The following is a 17,771-nucleotide window of genomic DNA, read 5'->3' as shown; positions in this document are numbered from 1 at the left end:
CAACCTCCGCCTCCTGGGCTCAAGCTTTCCTCCCACCTCAGCCTCCCGAGTAGCTGGGATTACAGGCGCCTGCCACCACGCTCAGCTACTTTTTTTGTATTTTTAGTAGAGGTAGAGTTTTGCCATGTTGCCCAGGCTGATCTCGAACTCTTGGTTTCAAGCAATCTGCCCGCCTCAGCCTCCCAAAGTGCTGGGATTACAGGCGTGAGCCACCATGCCCAGCCAGACTACACTTTAAAACAGTCTCTCAGCCAGGCACAGTGGCTCACTCACACTTGTAATTCCAACACTTTGGGAGGCCAACGTGGGCAGACTGACTGAACCCAGTAGTTCGAGACCAGACTGGGCAACATGGCGAAACCCTCTCTTAAAAAAAATAAAACAACATTAGCCAGGTGTAGTGGTGAGTGCCTGTGGTCCCAACTACTAGGGAGGCTGAGTTGGGAAGATCACTTGAACCTGGGAAGCAGAGGTTGCAGTGAGCGGAGATCACACCACTGCACTCCAGCTGGGTGACAGAGTGAGACCCTGTCTCAAAGCAAAACCAAAACCAAAACCAAAACAAACCAGTCGTTCACTGTTAACACCAAGTTATTTCTGTTGCCCATTAAGCCATAGTGTCCTTGGTATATATCCAACTGTGGATTCTTGATATGTTCAGTGGCAAGCCCTGGTCCATTCAAAAAAGCAGAAATGCTGAGGTGTAGAAGAATCTATCTTCTCTCTTAACAGTTCTTTTTTTTTTGACATGGACTCTTGCTCTGTCGCCAAGACTGGAGCGCAGTGGTGCAATCTTGGCTCACTGCAAGCTCCGCCTCCCAGGTTCAAGCACTTCTCCTGCCTCAGCCTCTGCAACAGCTGGGACTACAGGTGCGAGCCACCATGCCCAGTTAATTTTTGTATTTTCAGTAGAGATGGGGTTTCATCATGTTGGCCAGGCTGGTCAAAAACTCCTGACCTCAAGTGATCCTCCTGCCTCAGCCTCTCAAAGTGCTGGGATTACAGGTGTGAACCACCGTGCTCAGCCTTTCTTAACAGTTCTTACTGTCTTCATAACTTTAACAAGACAAGCTTTGATGAGCATAAACCGTGTCTGACGTCCAGCTGCAGAGACAGTCTGAGTCCAAAAAAGACAGGATCTTCTAATTTAAAATGTTGCAGGTTGGGTGCCGTGACTCATGCCTGTAATCTCAACACTCTGGAAGGCTGAGGCAGGAGGATCGTTTGAGGACAGGAGTCTGAGACTAGCCTAGGCAACACAGCAATACCCCATTTCTACTAAAAAACAAAAAAAAAGTAGCGCGTGTGATGTCGCATTCCCATAGTCCCAGCTACTTGAAAGGCTAAGGCAGAAGGATCCCTTGAGCAAAGGAGTTCAAGGCTGCAGGGAGCTATGATCATGCTACTGCACTCCAGGTTGGGTGACAAAGTGAGAGCCTATCTCAAAAAAAAAAAAAAAGAAAAAAAAATTGCTGACAGGGCATCTGCTGGGGGCTCCAGGTGCTGAGCCTCCCCTACCAGAAGGGGCTCTCCCAGCAGCTCCATCAGGGACTTTGTCAGGACCCAGGACACCATCACAGCACAGCCAAAGCAGGTGCTAGCCTTGCTCCGAGCCTCTTCAAGGAGGCCTGCCCATGGGATACTGCCAGCAAGCAGTGGAAATGTGCTCAGATGCTCTTGCAAAAGAAATCTCACCTCTGTAGTCAAAGGTGACCACATGGTAACCAAGGGAACTCAGCACCTGTAAAGTGAAAAATAAACATCTTTGGCAACAAATCCAAGCGTCTGTGTTGAGGGTAGCTTGCTGCTTACTAAACGCATCCGGCTTTCCCTCCCGTGCCTTGTGCGTAGTGGCAGCTTCATAAAGACTGTGACATGGTGCCTGACTCCCGGCTGGGTTTTATGAAACCCAGATGCCAACTGCCGCTTCTGGACCTGTTGACATCCCTGCCTGGGAGCACAGGAAGGCTCTCCCTTCTTGCTGCTTAGACGCTAGGGAAGGATCCCCCTTCCTCCTGCTTAGAATTAGAGGGCCAGGTGCAGACTCCCGCAGGTCCCAGGTCCCAGGCCACAGCTCCACACGTGCTGCAGGGCAGCCTCTGGGGGGGCCTCCTCCGGGGACAGACAGCTCTCGGTGCTGCAGTGTGATGGCAGACCCCCAGGAGAAGGGCTATACTGTGTAGAGACCCCATCTGAGGACCTTGCTGCAACCCAGTATTTCTTGGATTTTAAGCTCTTGTCAATTTTTTTCTGTTACTTTTTTTTCAATCCCTACAGCCTAGCTGACCTCTCTCATTTAGATCACTACTCAACGCTCCTGTGCCCTTGCTGGGGTGTGCCCAGAGCAACATGGGAGGCTGCTGCACCACCACGTCACCCAGAATCACAGCTCCCCTCTTCAGGGAGGGAGTTGGGTGCTTCCCCAGGGCAGCCTGCACTTCCCTGCCAGCTCCTAGCCACCGCAGAGTCTATACCCAGAGCCAACCTGCTCCAGCCCTGTTGACCTCAGTAGGGTGAATCATTTCTTTTAACAGAAACCTAAAGAAAGAACCAATCACTTCTCAAACTCTCCCCACCTTTCCTGACTTAATGCAATTTACTCCAGGGGTAAAATCCTCCAATAGCTCAGAGCTGGGTGTGCCCCTGCCTCTGTCTGTGCCCCTGCCTCTGTCTGTATCCCCTTCTGTCCTGTGGGCCAGTGCAGATGGCCCTATGAAGGGAGGAGAGTGAGGCTGTTCCAAGAGTAGCTCTTCAGCTCCAAGACCCAGATAACCAGATGAAGAACAAAATCAAGCAGCCAAGCACAAGTGAAGGTCTGCACGCCCTATCCTCGACACCCCCTGGACGTGGGGAGATCTGTGGGTGCTCCCACTGTGTGCCTGGAAGCTGATTCAAATCCCGCCTGCACCCCCGGCTGGGGTGAGCCTGCGATCTGGCAGTCAGTGTAGCACCTGGGGCACCTTGTTTCTCTTTTCTTTTTTTATTTTTTTTGAGACGGAGTCTCGCTCTGTCACCCAGGCTGGAGTGCAGTGGTGCCATCTTGGCTCACTGCAACCTCCGCCTCCCTGGTTCAAGCAATTCTCTGCCTCAACCTCCTGAATAGCTGGGATTACAGACGCCTGCCACCAAACCTGGCTAATTTTTTTTGTATTTTTAGTAGAGATTGGGTTTCACCATCTTGGCCAGGCTGATCTTGAACTCCTGACCTTGTGATCCACCCACCTTGGCCTCCCAAAGTGCTGGGATTACAGACATGAGCCACTGCGCCCGGCCCTCTCTTTTCATTTTATACACAAGTAATGTAACATTGAAAAACAATTTCCAATGCCATTTATGTAGTCTGCCAATATCTGCACTTGGTCTACCAAGCCCATACATTCTGATTTTGGGGCCCAGGCCTAGAGGCAGTGTGATGGGCAGTCACAGCAGAGGTAGCTAAGGCCCTACCTTCCAGCACACCCATCCAAAGGCAGTGTTAAAAAGGCCAACAAAAGGTCAGACATGGTGGCTCACACCTGTCATCCCAATACTTCGGGAGGCCCAGGAGTTCGAGACCAGCCTGGGCAACATAGGGAGACCTCATTTCTATAAAAAAACAACAAAAATTAGCTGGGTGTGGTGGTGGCATGCACCTGCAGTTTTAGGAGGCTGAAGTGGGAGGATAGTTTGAGCCCAGGAGGTCGAGGCTGCAGTGAGCTGTGACCGTGCCACTGCACTCCAGCCTGGGCAACAGAGCAGGAGGACTCTGTCTCACACACAGAAACAGCCCAGCAATAGTTAACTCTCAAGCTGTGAGTCTGGTGACTCCCTTCACTTCCTGCCCTGGAAAGAACAGCCCAGGGAACAGGTGTGGGTGCCACCTGCACTCACCTTGTAAAGCTCCACGCGGTGGTCACCTCCTCTGGAGAAGGAAACAGGACATGGTGTGAGCACATCTTCTCAGAGTCGGGCCCCAGGTCAACTTGTCCTCCGTACCCCAAACCAGGGAGAGGCCAAGGAAAGAGGGCAACCTCCTCCTTGGGTCCCCCTAAGTGGCCCCACACTCGCCTCTGGCAGTGCTGTGCCAAGGGGGAGATAGTCTTAGCACTCTGGGGAGATTTCTTAATGACTGCTTTTATTTTTCAGTAGGTAATGCACACCTACAGTCCCAAACTAGAAAGACATTAAAGGAAACACAGCAAGCCCTCATCCACCACACCCCAGCCCCTCCCGGCTTCCCCGTGCCAGGGACACCCTGTGTGGACAGAGGCTGTGCTCCAACAGGGCCTGTGTGGACACCTTCTGCCCTCACTTCTTGCTCCACACGTCTCAGCCAACCTTCAGAACTCTGCTTAGCTGCGCTGCCCTGGCCTCTTGTGGTCATCTCGGCTGTTTCCCATCTGGCACTAACTTCTATTTGCTGTCACGGCCACCCTGCCTTACAGCCCTTCACATGTGTGTGCTCCACGCATGGGATATGCTCCTAGAATCTCCTCAGGGAGACCCTGAAGTGCAGGAATGGCTGCCTCCTGGCCCTCATAGTCAACTACAGCTTCATCGTGCATATCGCTACGGAGACTAAGTGGGCTCGGCACACACACCCCCATTTGTACTTCCTTGTCTGAGGCCTGTCTAGGCTCCCTTCCCGCTTTCTTTCCAGTTGTTGGCCAGCTGTTAACCTGGACCGACCCCACAGCAGGGACATGGGCCACCTGGGAGGAGGGCGGGTCCACACTCTCCACACTCCCTAGCTGTGCTCCTCCTTCCTCAGGAGCGGTTTCACCATTTCAGGTATGGGGGCAGGAGTGTTGCTGGTGGGAGACCAGGATGAGATGAAGGAGGAAGCCAATAAAGTGCAGAAACAAAAATATAAAGGGTCAGGCCAGTGGCTCATGCCTGGAATCCCAGCACTTTGGGAGGCCGAGGTGGGCGGATCACTTAAGCTCAGGAGTTTGAGACCAGCCTGGTCAAACGGTAAAACCCGTCTCTACTAAAAACACAAAACTTAGCTGGGCGTGGTGGTGGGTGCCTGTAATCCCAGCTACTCGGGAGGCTGAGGCAGAAGAGTCACTTGAACTCGGGAGGCTGAGGTTGCAGTGAGCCAGAATTGCGCCACTGCACTCCAGTCTGGGCGACAGAGTGAAACTCTGTCTCAAAAATTAAAATAGGCCGGGCGCGGTGGCTCAAGCCTGTAATCCCAGCACTTCGGGAGGCCGAGACGGGTGGATCACGAGGTCAGGAGATCGAGACCATCCTGAGCTACACGGTGAAACCCCGTCTCTACTAAAAAATACAAAAAACTAGCCAGGCGAGATGGCGGGCGCCTGTAGTCCCAGCTACTCGGGAGGCTGAGGCAGGAGAATGGTGTAAACCCGGGAGGCGGAGCTTGCAGTGAGCCGAGATCGCGCCACTGCACTCCAGCCTGGGCGACAGAGCTAGACTCCGTCTCCAAAAAAAAAAAAAAAAAAAATTAAAATAAAAAATAAAGGAAGAAGTTTCAAGACAAGGAGGAAACACTGCAAAATATTTTCAGTGATCACTGTAAGAGTTCATAGTAGCTCTTTCCTAACTTTCTAAAATTTCCTACATTAAGCAAAAAAGTAACAGTTGCTGGGAATCCAGGGGGTCTGGACCTCAGGGAGACCCGTGTGGTGGATCCCGCAGACCAGCGAAACCCCACTGGGATGCACAGGACAAAGAAAGCAGGCAACATGGGGGTGGTGAGGCCTGCAGCCAGGCACTCTCTACAGGAGTGGGAGGGGGCAGCAAACCTTGAAAGTCACAGCATCACTTTCTAACCTAAAGTTACAGGCAGGTTCTTTTTTTTTTTTTAACCATGTGATGGGCACTGCAGAACTGAACCTTATTCACAGCCAACCACAGTTCTCTCATTTATAAAAAGATGTTGCAAGAGCTGTTTGTAGCTGCTTGCTCTTTGAAAAGCAGAAGAGAAACCCGCTGCAGCTTGTCCCAGACAAAGAAGAAAGGAAACTGTGCAGCACATGCACGATTCAGTAGCTAGACACGCCATCCCTGGCACAGAAACTGCCTTATGCACCATGCCGCTGGGCTCTTTCAGCAATGCCCTCTGCAGGGCTCCACCATGCAGACACCCACCTAGGCCTGCTTTCGCCTCCAGAAGGGCCCAGCACAGCTCTCCTTGCTGGCTCTGCCTATAAAATGTTTGCCCCCAGCCCTGACACACCCTGGTGCCACAGTGGACCTCGGCCCTGGCCCTGCAGCAGCCCCGTCTCCGTGCTGGGTCTGCCTCTGCGCTGGCTCCTGGCTGCCTCTCTCACAAACGAAGACCTGGTGGTTTTCAAACAATGTTTTGTTCAGAAAATGTATCGCCCCCACACCCACCCTGGGCTCTCCCACAGAGGCTCTTCTGAACAGCAGTCACATGGTATGGAAGGAGCACCCTTTAAGGCAGGGAGGCCAACTCCAGGGCAGCCAGTGGAAAGGACAAGCCATTAGGCCCACTCAGGAAAAGCATCTGAGATAGCACTGGGCAGGGCTGATCAAACAAAGCGCATGTACTTCACCAACAGCCCGTTAGTGAGTGGAGAGCCCACGCTGTAGGGCGGCCTGCAAGGACCCCAGCACCTAGTACATTCAGCCTCTCCCTCCTGCCCCTTCTCAGCACCTGCCACTTTTTTCCAGGAAGTATGCCTCCTCCTCCAGGGCTGCCCAGGCTCTGGCTTCACCTGTCTGCCACCTGGAGCTATCTTACAGGTAACAAAGATCTGCCTGCCACTTCAGGCTGCATGACAGATATGGGGAAAACCAGCTGCCAGTGAGCTGGAGCCGCCCATTCCCAAGGGCATGAGGCTGCCACAGGCAAGTGCCACCACGACCCCTCCTCAGAGGGACCCCAAAGCCCTCACTCTCCAAGAACCCTGCTCCCCAAATCACATAATAGCAGATGCTGCGCCCTTTGCGATTACAACAGGGAGAAAAAAACATGCCCCTCTGGCCGGGGAGCTCAGCCCCTGACCAAGACTCAGCCTCCTCCATCCCAACCCAGGCTGGAGTTCCAGATAGGCGATGGTCTGCACATAGCTTCCCACACTTGGTCCCTGCAGAAGACAGTCCTGCTGACCTCAGCCTGTGGGAACCCTGCTTCATGTAACGTTCACCTAAACTCGGCCTTCCCTCAACCCCTTAAGAACTCTGCCTTTCCCTTTGTTCTTGGGAGGTTCTCCCTCATTGCAGTGGATCAGTACTCCTGATTTTCTGGGGCCGCAGGTTAGCCCCTGCTGGTTTCTGGCAGACTGGGCCAGGACATTCCCACCCCAAAAAGGAGCCGTGCTCCACAGTGAAGATGGGCTCCTCTCCCTCACCTGGTACCTGCGTTCCCATGCAGGTACAGAATGATAGCATGGCTGGAAGCCAAGGCATCCTCATACCACATCTGGTCTTTGCCTTGGGCGTTCTTCCACCAGACTGCGGGGACGGTATGCCTGGAGACAGAAGCAGAGGGGAGCACAGGATCAGATGCTCCTTCCGTCCTCATCCAGGCGACTGCATGTGGTATTACTTAATCAGCTCAAGTTCAGACAGCAGGGAGCTGCAGACCCCATCTAACTACAGGGGAACAGATAGGGGTGGGTGGTAGAAAACTAACCCCATCACTAGAATCAATAACTACAGAACTGCAGGCTGTGTGGATGGTGCTGACAGCTTCAGCAGGAGTGTTCCCTGATTGGCAGGCCACCCTCCTCTGGGGCCACAAAGGCTTGCAATGTGCCAGTTACCACCGACGCCTGGCAGAGAAGCAGCACTTAGTTCATCCTAAGTAATAACATTTTCCTCGTATGTGCCCCACATCCCACTTAACCCCATGCTTAAACTGTCCACAGTTTAACTCACAATGGATTTTAAACAGTACATGCTGTCACATTTGCTAATTCAGCAACACCAATGTTTGTGAGCCAGACTAGAAACCGGGCCATCGCTGACGCCATTTCTAACGTCGAGTATGCACCAACTTTCCGGCCTGCTCATGGTCCACGCCTGGCTGGGCACTCTGAAGCTGCTGGTCTAACTAGCCAAACCTTCCTTCAGAGAGATACCAAGTTTAATTTTAACTCAGGCCAAATCGAATATTGTTAATCACTGGGGAGGGTCGAAATTAATCACTTTTCTGTAAAGTTTCTTCAAATTCATTCTGGATACCAGTGACAAGAATCTTTAAAAAAAATTTAATGGCCAACTTCTTATTTTCTAGATTTTAAGCTTCAGCATCTCATCTAACTTCTGTCTCTGATCCGTTCAAGAGGATCACATTGTGGGGTGGATCTAGTCACTATGATCATCACTCCCATACGGTTATAAACTTGAGGGATACGATGGCACATTTTGAAGGTGCTGGGAGCAGATATGCTTCCAGTAGCCAGCCCACCCCAAACCTGGGTTCCTGACAAAGAGCCAGGGAACTCCTAGCCAGCAGAGAAACCCATTCCTGGGCCTCTCCTCTCAGCAGACAGGCGATGGCCAGGCATGGCCAGGTATGGCCCGCAGGCTTCACGCTAGGCCTTGAGGCCCTCCTTTCAGGAAGCTGGTGGGAGGGTCTGATTGATGGTGGGGGCAGTTGGTGAGCTGGGCCTGCTGCTGCCTGAGGGCCCACTGTCATTGTGACTGCCTAGGGCATGCGAGTGGGCAGCAGCCACACGCACCAACACACACAGCAACACATGGCATGGCACCGCCTTGAGGCTTGCCACTAGCATCACTAAACAAAACCTTTTCTGGTAACTGATAATATATGCAGGTGTTGTCAGTACTTCCAGCCTAAGTCTTACCACCATAAACACCCTCCTGCAACAGGACAGACTCATATTAACCAAGAAGAGGGCTGACCAAGTCCCACTCAGCAGCTCTGTGCAAAACAGGTCACGCTTCAGACAGAAACCTGGAGTCCCACAGTCACACGTTGGTCAGTAAATGCTAGATTAAATCAAATCAGGAAGTGACAAAAGACTTTAATCCCAGCACCAACTACTAAGAACAAAAATCTCTCTTCTTGTTTTATGTTCTTTACCAAGGACCACTGTTAGAAATGTCTGAATGTTCTCTCATCCACACTGGGAAGCTACTCACAGCATTTCATTTAGAAGCTTCTCACATACACAGTGGTTTTCTGAGACAGCGGAAAGGGACGTTATGGCTACTGAAAAATAAATTCAGCTAGATAAAGGGGCTGTGATTCAGGATCACTTCTCAGAGAAAAAGGGAAATGCCACAGTGATGTTGGTCGATTTTAATTCAGTTGTTCAGAAGCTGTGATTCAAGATCACTTCTCAGAGAAAAAGGGAAATGCCACAGTGAGGTTGGTCGATTTTAATTCAGCTGTTCAGAAGCACCACTTGTGTACAGAAGAAAACATTAAAATGTATTCCAAGGAAACACAGAGAAGTCACGAGGCTTATGTCCAACGTAAATTTATGGCTTAAAAAAGTAAATACTTAGAAGACAGCCAACACCATCATGGAAGCTATATGTGAAAAGAAATCAAGCTGTTTTCACTTCTTGGAAAAGATACATATACATATATATATATATATTTTTTTTTTTGAGACAGAGTCTCCCTCTGTTGCCCAGGCTGGAGTGCAGTGGCACAATCTCGGCTCACTGCAGCCTCTGCCTCTTGCGTTCAAGCAATTCTCTTGCCTCAAACTCCCAGGTAGCTGGGACTACAGGTGCGTGCCACCACGCCCGGCTAATTTTTGTACTTTTTTTCAGCAAAGACGGGGTTTCACCATGTTGTTTAGGCTAGTCTCGAACTCCTGATCTCAAGTGATCCCCCCTGTCTCGGCCTGCCAAAGCGCTGGGATTACAGGTGTGAGCTACCACGCTTGGATGGAAGATATATTCAAAAGAGTATTTGCGATTCTTCCCTTATATTCTTTTTTTTTTTGAGACAAGAGTCTTGCTCTGTCACCCAGGCTGGAGTGCAGTGGCGTGAATTCAGCTCACTGCAACTTCTTCCTCCTGGGCTCAAGTGATTCTCCTGCCTCAGCCTCCCAAGTAGCTGGGATTACAGGTGTGCACCACCATGCCTGGCTAATTTTTGCATTTTCAGTAGAGACAGGTTCACCATGTTGCCCAGGCTGGTCTCAAACTCCTGGACTCAAGTGATCCACCTGCCTCGGCCTCCCAAAGTGCTGAGATTACAAGTGTGAGCCACTGTGCCGGCCACTTATATCCTGTTTCTAGCTTCTTTGTTTGTTTTTCCTAGAAACAAGGTTCTCTAAAAATAATAATCTATTCACAAAGCCTTTGCTGTTTTGAAAGCCTGGGAATAGAGTTTAAAGTCACTGAATCCCTCAACATTAGGATCAAATGTACTGAGATCTTTCCTTTAGGAAAGGAAGAGGTAAAGATAAAAATGAACAACATTTCAGAGGCCAGTGTTAAAGACAGCACCAGCTCAGCCATGTAGGGCCTTTTCCTGCTGCTGCAAGGGCTACAGAGCTCACCAGCACTTACCAGACTCCAATGGTCACGTCTTCCTCTGGCTGCAGGTAGTAGTTACACGTGTGATTCAAACCTTGATCCTGTGGTTTTTTCAAATCAATGAAATAGGGAACCCTTACTGTAGGAGATAAAGAGATGGAAATTAGGATTACTGGTGGATTAATACACACATGTACACACAGACATGCACACAAACATGCATACTCACACACATGCACACATATGCATCCACACGTACACACACACACGTGCACACCCACATGCACACACTGCAGAAGCTCTCAGAAAGCACCAAGTCCTTTTCCTGTGCAATCTTACAATGATGCCAGACCTGCAGGCCCAGCCTCAGGCAGGGTATGGGCTGAGGCCAGCATGGGCAGGGACAGATACTGCAGTGAGGGTGAGAGGTCTGTGTAGAGACTGGAACGCTAAGGTCTAATGTCACTCAAGGTGTGAGAAGATGCAAATAAGGGAAGGAAAGATCCCCAACAGGTCTTAAGGATGGGCCAGCCAGGAGGGAGGCTAGGGAGGCTGAGCATGCGAATAACTCAGGTGCCTGGTGGAGTGGGACATACACAGCAGGAAAGGGGATGGCGCTAAAGGATCTGATGAGCAACTGAACGTAGGGTGGCAAACAAGGTAAAGGGGATTCCAAAGTTTCCAGGACTGTTGCCTAACACAGAAAAGACAGCAGAAGGTGAGGTGTGGGGGCAGCAAGAGGGATGAATCCACAGGACCCATGCAGAGCAGGGTGAAGTCAGTGCAATGGCCCAGCAGAAGTCCTGCATTGACCAGGTCATCTGCCAGCAGGACAGCAAGTGAATTAACCAGCACTCCACACTGTGGAAGACCATGAGGCCCTTAGACCTGGAGGAACCTCCAGGACCTGCGGGCAGATGAGAGGAGCAAGGTGACTGTGGGTGCAGGTGTGGTAGCCCCACTTTGCTATTGTAAAAACATGCCAATGAAACACGACCCCCACGTGTGGCTGGGAGGAAACACAGAAAGACAGAAGCCAGGCTGCTCATATAGCTTCAAAGTGTGTGTGGGGGGAGAACGGGGGCAATTTTTTCCTTATATACCATTGTAGTCTTATTGCTTTTGGTGAACACAACTTTAAAATAAGTTTAACTGAAAAATAAAAAATTTAAAATAAACCCATGAACCCTGAGGTGGGATTTTCCTGCTTTATAAAATGGCAACTCCCAAAAGAGGCAGTGACAGAGAGCAGTGTAGGCCTGGCTTCCCTCCGGCGGGTCCTGCCCCTGGGGAAGCTCTGCTGCTGACAGCTGTCTCTGGTGAAGACAGGGATTGCATGACTCCCACGTCTGCATGGCACACTGCACATCTAGCCTCACTTCCTCAAATGTCACCAGACTGGACTCACGAGGACATGGGGACATACACGCTCCTTCCCAGAAACTCCCTGAGCGTCTGTCCCAGACCACGTGGGGAGACAGTTCCCCCGACCAGGGCTGCTGTTCATACCACACCTTCTTAATCCATCTCTTCCCCAGGAAGCAGATACATCTTCAAAACTTTAATAAGATGTTTCTCTCAAAATAAAACATGGCAAAGGAGGTGATCCGCATCCACATCCCCATTAGCTCCGGCTGAGCCAGGCCACACAGTCTGAGGCAAGTCACCATCATCACCATCTGACGGCTCCTATTAGATTGCCGGCTCACATGATAGAGCTGGATTTTTTGATACCAGCCTGGGCAACATGGCAAAACCCCATCTCTACAAAGAATATATGAATTACTCAGGCAAGGTGACAAGCACCTGTGATCCCAGCCACTTGGGAGGCTGAGGAGGGAGAACCACTTGAGCTCAGCAGGTCAAGGCTGCAGTAAGCCAAGATTGTACCACTGCACTCCAGCCTGAGTGACACAGAGACCCTGTTTCAAAAAAAAAAAAGAATTGGCTTTGAACCCGGCAGCCCGGCTGCACAGCCCTGCCTCCTGGCTGGCTGGACAGGAAGTCAGGGAGGTAATAAGCCTGGCCCCTGAGAGGCCTGGAAGGCCCACCTGCCCTGTTATGGGCTGAGTTGTGCTCCCCAAGAAAGACTATGTTCAAGGCCTCACCCCCAGTACCTAAGAGTGTGACCTTACTTGGAAACAGGGTCTTTATGGAGGTAATCAAGCTCAAATGAGGTCACTGGGTGGATACTAACCCAAATGACTGGTGTCCTTATAAAATGGGGACATTTAGACATAGAGACAGAGGGAAGACCATGAAAAGACAACCAAGAAGATGGAGAAGATGGAAGCAGAGATTTGAGGGAAGCTTCTCCAAGCTGGGAATGCTGCCAGACAGGCAGGCAAGAAGAGTCCACCTCAGCGTCTCAGGAGGAGCTGGGCCCGCCCACACCTCAACCTCGGACTCTCGGCCTCCACGACCATGAGAGGATACATTTGTTTTAAGCCACCCAGTTTGCAGGTTTGTTAGAGTGGTCCCAAAAAATAAATGCAGGCAGCCGGGCGTGGTGACTCATGCCTATAATCCTAGCACTTTGTGAGGCCGAGGCGGATGGATCACCTGAGGTCAGGAGTTCGAGACCAGCCTGGCCAACATGGCAAAACCCCATCTCTACTAAAAATATAAAAATTAGCCAGGCACCTGTAATCCCAATTACTTGGGAGCCTGAAGCAGGAGAATAGCTTGAACCCCGGAGGTGGAGGTTGCAGTGAGCTGAGATCATGCCACTTCACTCCAGCCTAGGTGAAAGAGTGAGACTTTGTCAAAAAAAAAAAAAAAAGGAAACAAAACAAAACAAAACAAAAGAAAGAAGGGAAGGGAAAGGAAGGGAAGGGGAGAGGAGGGAAGGAAAGAAGGGAGGAAGGGAGGAAGGGAAGAAAGATAAGAGAGAAAGAGAAGAGAGAGGAAGGAAGGAGGGAGAGAGGGAGGGAAAGAAAGGCAGGCTCTTCTGCAACAGGAAACAATTGAAGAAACTGGTTATTTTACCAAGGCTTTGACTGGAATGGCCTGCTTTCCTTTAAGGATTCAAAGGACTTATAGAGACAATAAAAGCCCCGTGGGTAAAACTGGCCTCATACCTTGTCTATACAGTCCCCATACAGGGTTCCTGAGCTGTGGTAAAGAATGTCACTTTCTAATACGCCCAGGAGCCCCAAGTTATTTTAGGACCTCAAAAAGAGAGGAATTTACCAAACTCATAGGTATTTGAGGATACAAACCCATGACTGGACTCAGTTTTTAAAAAGTCTTATCTGAGATTCCTTATGGAACAGAGTTCTACCAAAGCCAATTTTAAAAGCCTATGTAAAAAATTATTACTTGTGTTGCAATTTATGCAAATAATCAGGCCAAGTATAATAAGACTAAAGTTTATTTTGCAAACAAATCAGTCCTATAATGATTTGTTTTTTCATAAAAATGGGGACTGGCGAGAGAAAACTTATGCTTCGAAAAAATATATATATAGTATACCTGTTGTTAGATGTTCTTGCATTTTTCCTGCAGTTTGGAAGGACTAAATCTTAAATTCCTTGTAGGCTACAAGTCACCAAACTAATGCATTCAAATCTTTACTTTTAAAACTGGGAATTGCACTCCTTACCCTATTCCTCATTATTAACCTTATAGTTCACTGTTCCCTTAAATGAGGTGCTAAAACTATAGATGACAATAGTAATGCCTTTGCCATGCAAGCCTTGGATCCCCAGCCATGCCTGTGTGAGTATGCTCAGAGCTGCAAAGTGGTTCCATTCCTTTCACCTTGGGGTAAACACCTACCCCCACTACACTCCTGGCCAGCAGGAAGAAGTTAGAGCTGACTTTGCCCTTTCTCCATCTTCATTAGCTAACACCTGAAAATAAAGGTGTTATGAAACCCAAAGGGGTACCAGACGCGGCGGGGCATGCCTATAATCCCAGCACTTTGGGAGGCCGAGGCGGGCGGATCACGAGGTCAGGAGTTCGAGACCAGCTTGGCCAACATAGAGAAACCCTGTCTCTACTAAAACTACAAAAATTAGCCGGGCGTGGTAGTGTGCACCTATAGTCCCAGCTACTTGGGAGCCTGAGGCAAGAGACTGCTTGAACCCGGGAGGCAAAGATTGCAGTGAGCTGAGATCACGCCACTGCACTCCAGTCTGCTCCGTCTCAAAAAAAAAGGGAGGGAGGGATTGGAACTACCATTCCAAAACTAACTGAGACAGTGAAAGAGATCTGACCTGACTGACTCCATCTTGGTTCTAACCTCCACGCTGTCCTTGTTCACTCCTGGCCATAGGCTAAACTAACTTTGGGAGGAACTTAGTTTATAGTTTAAAGCAAAGATGATACCTTTTCTGGAAACAAACCTCCTTCTTGCCTGGGGACTAGACTGCCTTTTTAGGACTAACATTTTGGCTACAAGATTGGAAATTGTTGTGGTTTAGGAGTCATGCAGCTGGAGGCTACAAAACTCTGACCCTCCCCAAATTGCTCCTGGGAATAAAATCACTATTGTAAAACCTAAGACCAGTGCTTGAGATATTTTGCAGACCCTGAACTTGATGGATCAGGTGGCACCATCCAGATGATAAACTAGCTCATCTGATCCTGTGGCCCCCACAACACAGGAGCTGACTCAGCGCAAGACAGCTTTGACTCCCTATGATTTCATCTCTGAGCTGACCATCAGCACTTCCAGCTCACTGGCTTATCCACACCCACCAAGTTGTCCTTAAAAACTCTGATCCCTGAATGCTACGGGAGAGTGATTTGAGTAATAATAAAACTCCAATCTCCTGAAAAAAAAAAAAAAAAAAAACCACGGCCATACAAGTGTTTAGATTTTATCCTGGCAAGGGGACTCAGAGAAGGCTCCTGACCAAAGAGAGTGCCTGGAAAGTGAGTCCACTTCAGGCTCTGGAGTGGGAAAATGAGTCCACTTCAGACTCTAGGGCCCACTCCTGCCGCCTCATCCTGGGAATTCACCACACACTTCGGGAGCCTGAGAGCTGCAGCCCAGGGCGCAAGTCTCTCATCTGACAGCCGGGAGAGGGGGTGGCCTCCCCAGTACAACTCTGAATATCCACGCCTGGGGCCCACTGCCCATCCCACATCTAGACCCACTCAGCCAAATCCTGCCTCTGATGCTGGAACCAGCCCTGATTCTGCCAGATGGGGAGTGGGCACCATTGAGGGCCGAGGGCACTGGGCTTCCACCAGCTCCACTTCAGGGCTCACTCAGTTCTGTGTCTGGAGAAGGATGCCAAGCTCTTGGGACACAAACTGTCCAAGAGTTCTGAGAGCATTCCCTGGCCACTGAAAAGTATTTTACAAGGATTAGCAGCTAATCCAGAAAGCTTTCAAGCCCAAGAAATCTAAGAACTAGGAAGCCAAATTCTACTCCAGGATGGCCTCATTCCAGGAAGCTGGTCTTCCAGTTCACTTTTACTCGGTTTAGAAACAACCATGAGGCTGGGTGTCGTGGCTCATGCCTGTAATCCCGGCACTTTGGGAGGCCGAGGTGGGCGGATCACCTGAGGTCAGGAGTTCGAGACCAGCCTGACCAACATGGAGAAACCCCATCTCTACTAAAAATACAAAATTAGCCGGGCGTGGTGGTGCATGCCTGTAATTCCAGCTACTCAAGAAGGCTGAGGCAGGAGAATCGCTTGAACCCGGGAGGTGGAGGTTGCGGTGAGCTGAGATTGTGCCACTGCACTCTAGCCTGGGCAACAAGAGCGAAACTCTGTCTCAAAAAAAAAAAAAAAGAAAAAAGAAACAACAATGAAAAGGAGGCACAGTGACTGCTCTGAAGTCCCCCAGATACTGCCTGGCACCTTCTCTTCCGCAGCAGCACCTCCAACCAGCGTCATGTGGCATGGGAGGCATGGAGCTTGGCTGGTCCAAGGGATCACACAGCCCCAGAGCGGATGGCGGTAGGAACCACCTGGCCAGTAGTACTCTAAATGAGCAGAAATGCTTCAAAGTGAGATGGGTTGGTGTGCGCAGGGTCACAGGATCCACCCAGGGCCAGAAGCACTACTGGCTTACTCCTGCAGACCAGTGCCAGGCAAGTGCCAGGACCCTCTGGCCTCCTGCGTGGTCAGATCACCCATGGACACCGACTCTTTGGGGCCCCCGTGACTCTGGCATGCTGGCTGGAGTCCACCCTGCCCAGGCCCCTGCTTCATCCACAGGCCTGGGGTGGGGACAGAATGCTCAGCCCCGTGGCAGCCCCACAGGAGAGGCCCGGGCAGTGTGCCACCACTGAGGTTCAGCTCTCCCATGGCTCCCTCTCACAGGCTCTTCTGAACTGGGAGCTCCTCATAGGGGCCCCAGCACCATAGGCAAGCAAGGCCCACAGGGCTGCTGGGACTGAGGCCTCTAGCTGCTCCTGCTTCCCCCAGTTTTCACTGTCCACCCTCTAGTTACGTCATCACGGACCAGCAACCACAAACATCAACAGGCAGGATGGAGAACGGATTCTGCACGCACGGGTGCCGTGGAGGGTGAAGGAGTGAGAATGTGAGGGTGGAGAACGACCTGCTCTGCCATACTTCTTTTATCTCACCCGCAAAATATTTGGTGGGGGAAAGGCTGAAACTACTGAGCTGTGATGGTCTTTACGAGTGCCGAGGGTCTGAACACGGGGCTGAGTCTCATTCCAATCACTGTGAGTAACACAGCAGCCTTGACACCGGCAGCCGCAAGAGGTGTGGTGTCAACAAGGGAAAGCCTGGGTTGGTTATTCGGGTTTTATCAAATTCCAATTACCTGATGCAGGCTTACAGAGCCTTCTGTGTGAAAAAAGAGGGACAAGAAAAGAAAGGTAACCAGAGTTAACAGGGACTGCTCAGGGGAAGGACAAAGAGGAATCTGGCCCTTTGCTTTAAAAACAAATGCATGATGATAGATCTGACCTATTTCCAAAAAATCCCTCCCTAGCCTCTGAACCAAGACATGACTTTCGCCAAGAGATTCCTTCTTGATCTGAAGGCAAAAAAGGGCTGGGAAGATATTCTAGGCTTCATAAATGCTGGGTCTCATCCAAACATCTTTTGGATGGAATCAGACTGTGAATACAAGTATTGAAAAGCACATATATTTATGTGTATGTAAACGGACACATATAAAAAAGGTCAGTAGGAAATAAACTACAGTGTTAACAAGGATTTTCTCAGAGTAATGTTCATTTTCTTATTTATACTATTGAGAGTTCTTTTTTTAGCTAATTCTTTGTTTCTAGAACAATCATGATGTTTTGCTTATGAAAATTTATTTAAGGCCGGGCGCGGTGGCTCAAGCCTGTAATCCCAGCACTTTGGGAGGCCAAGACGGGCGGATCACGAGGT

At 50.2% G+C, this 17,771-nt stretch overlaps 1 protein-coding gene across 1 annotated transcript in view; it reads right to left on the bottom strand.

The window, feature by feature from the left end:
• The window catches only part of ABHD12 (abhydrolase domain containing 12), a 34,527-nt gene that overhangs the window by 12,827 nt on the left and 3,929 nt on the right, over positions 1 to 17,771 (bottom strand). Inside the window, exons 3-6 of the mRNA XM_011952176.1 lie at positions 10,471 to 10,576; positions 7,323 to 7,442; positions 3,871 to 3,901; positions 1,696 to 1,741 (exon numbers count right to left, since the gene is read on the bottom strand). Coding sequence (XP_011807566.1) covers positions 1,696 to 1,741; positions 3,871 to 3,901; positions 7,323 to 7,442; positions 10,471 to 10,576 — 303 coding nt within the window. The remainder of the gene's footprint in view (positions 1 to 1,695; positions 1,742 to 3,870; positions 3,902 to 7,322; positions 7,443 to 10,470; positions 10,577 to 17,771) is intronic.

The sequence above is a fragment of the Colobus angolensis genome, unplaced genomic scaffold (assembly GCF_000951035.1).
Source record: "Colobus angolensis palliatus isolate OR3802 unplaced genomic scaffold, Cang.pa_1.0 Scaffold336, whole genome shotgun sequence".
In the NCBI taxonomy this organism is placed as follows: Eukaryota; Metazoa; Chordata; class Mammalia; order Primates; family Cercopithecidae; genus Colobus; species Colobus angolensis.
This window is presented reverse-complemented; position numbering and strand designations above follow the sequence as displayed.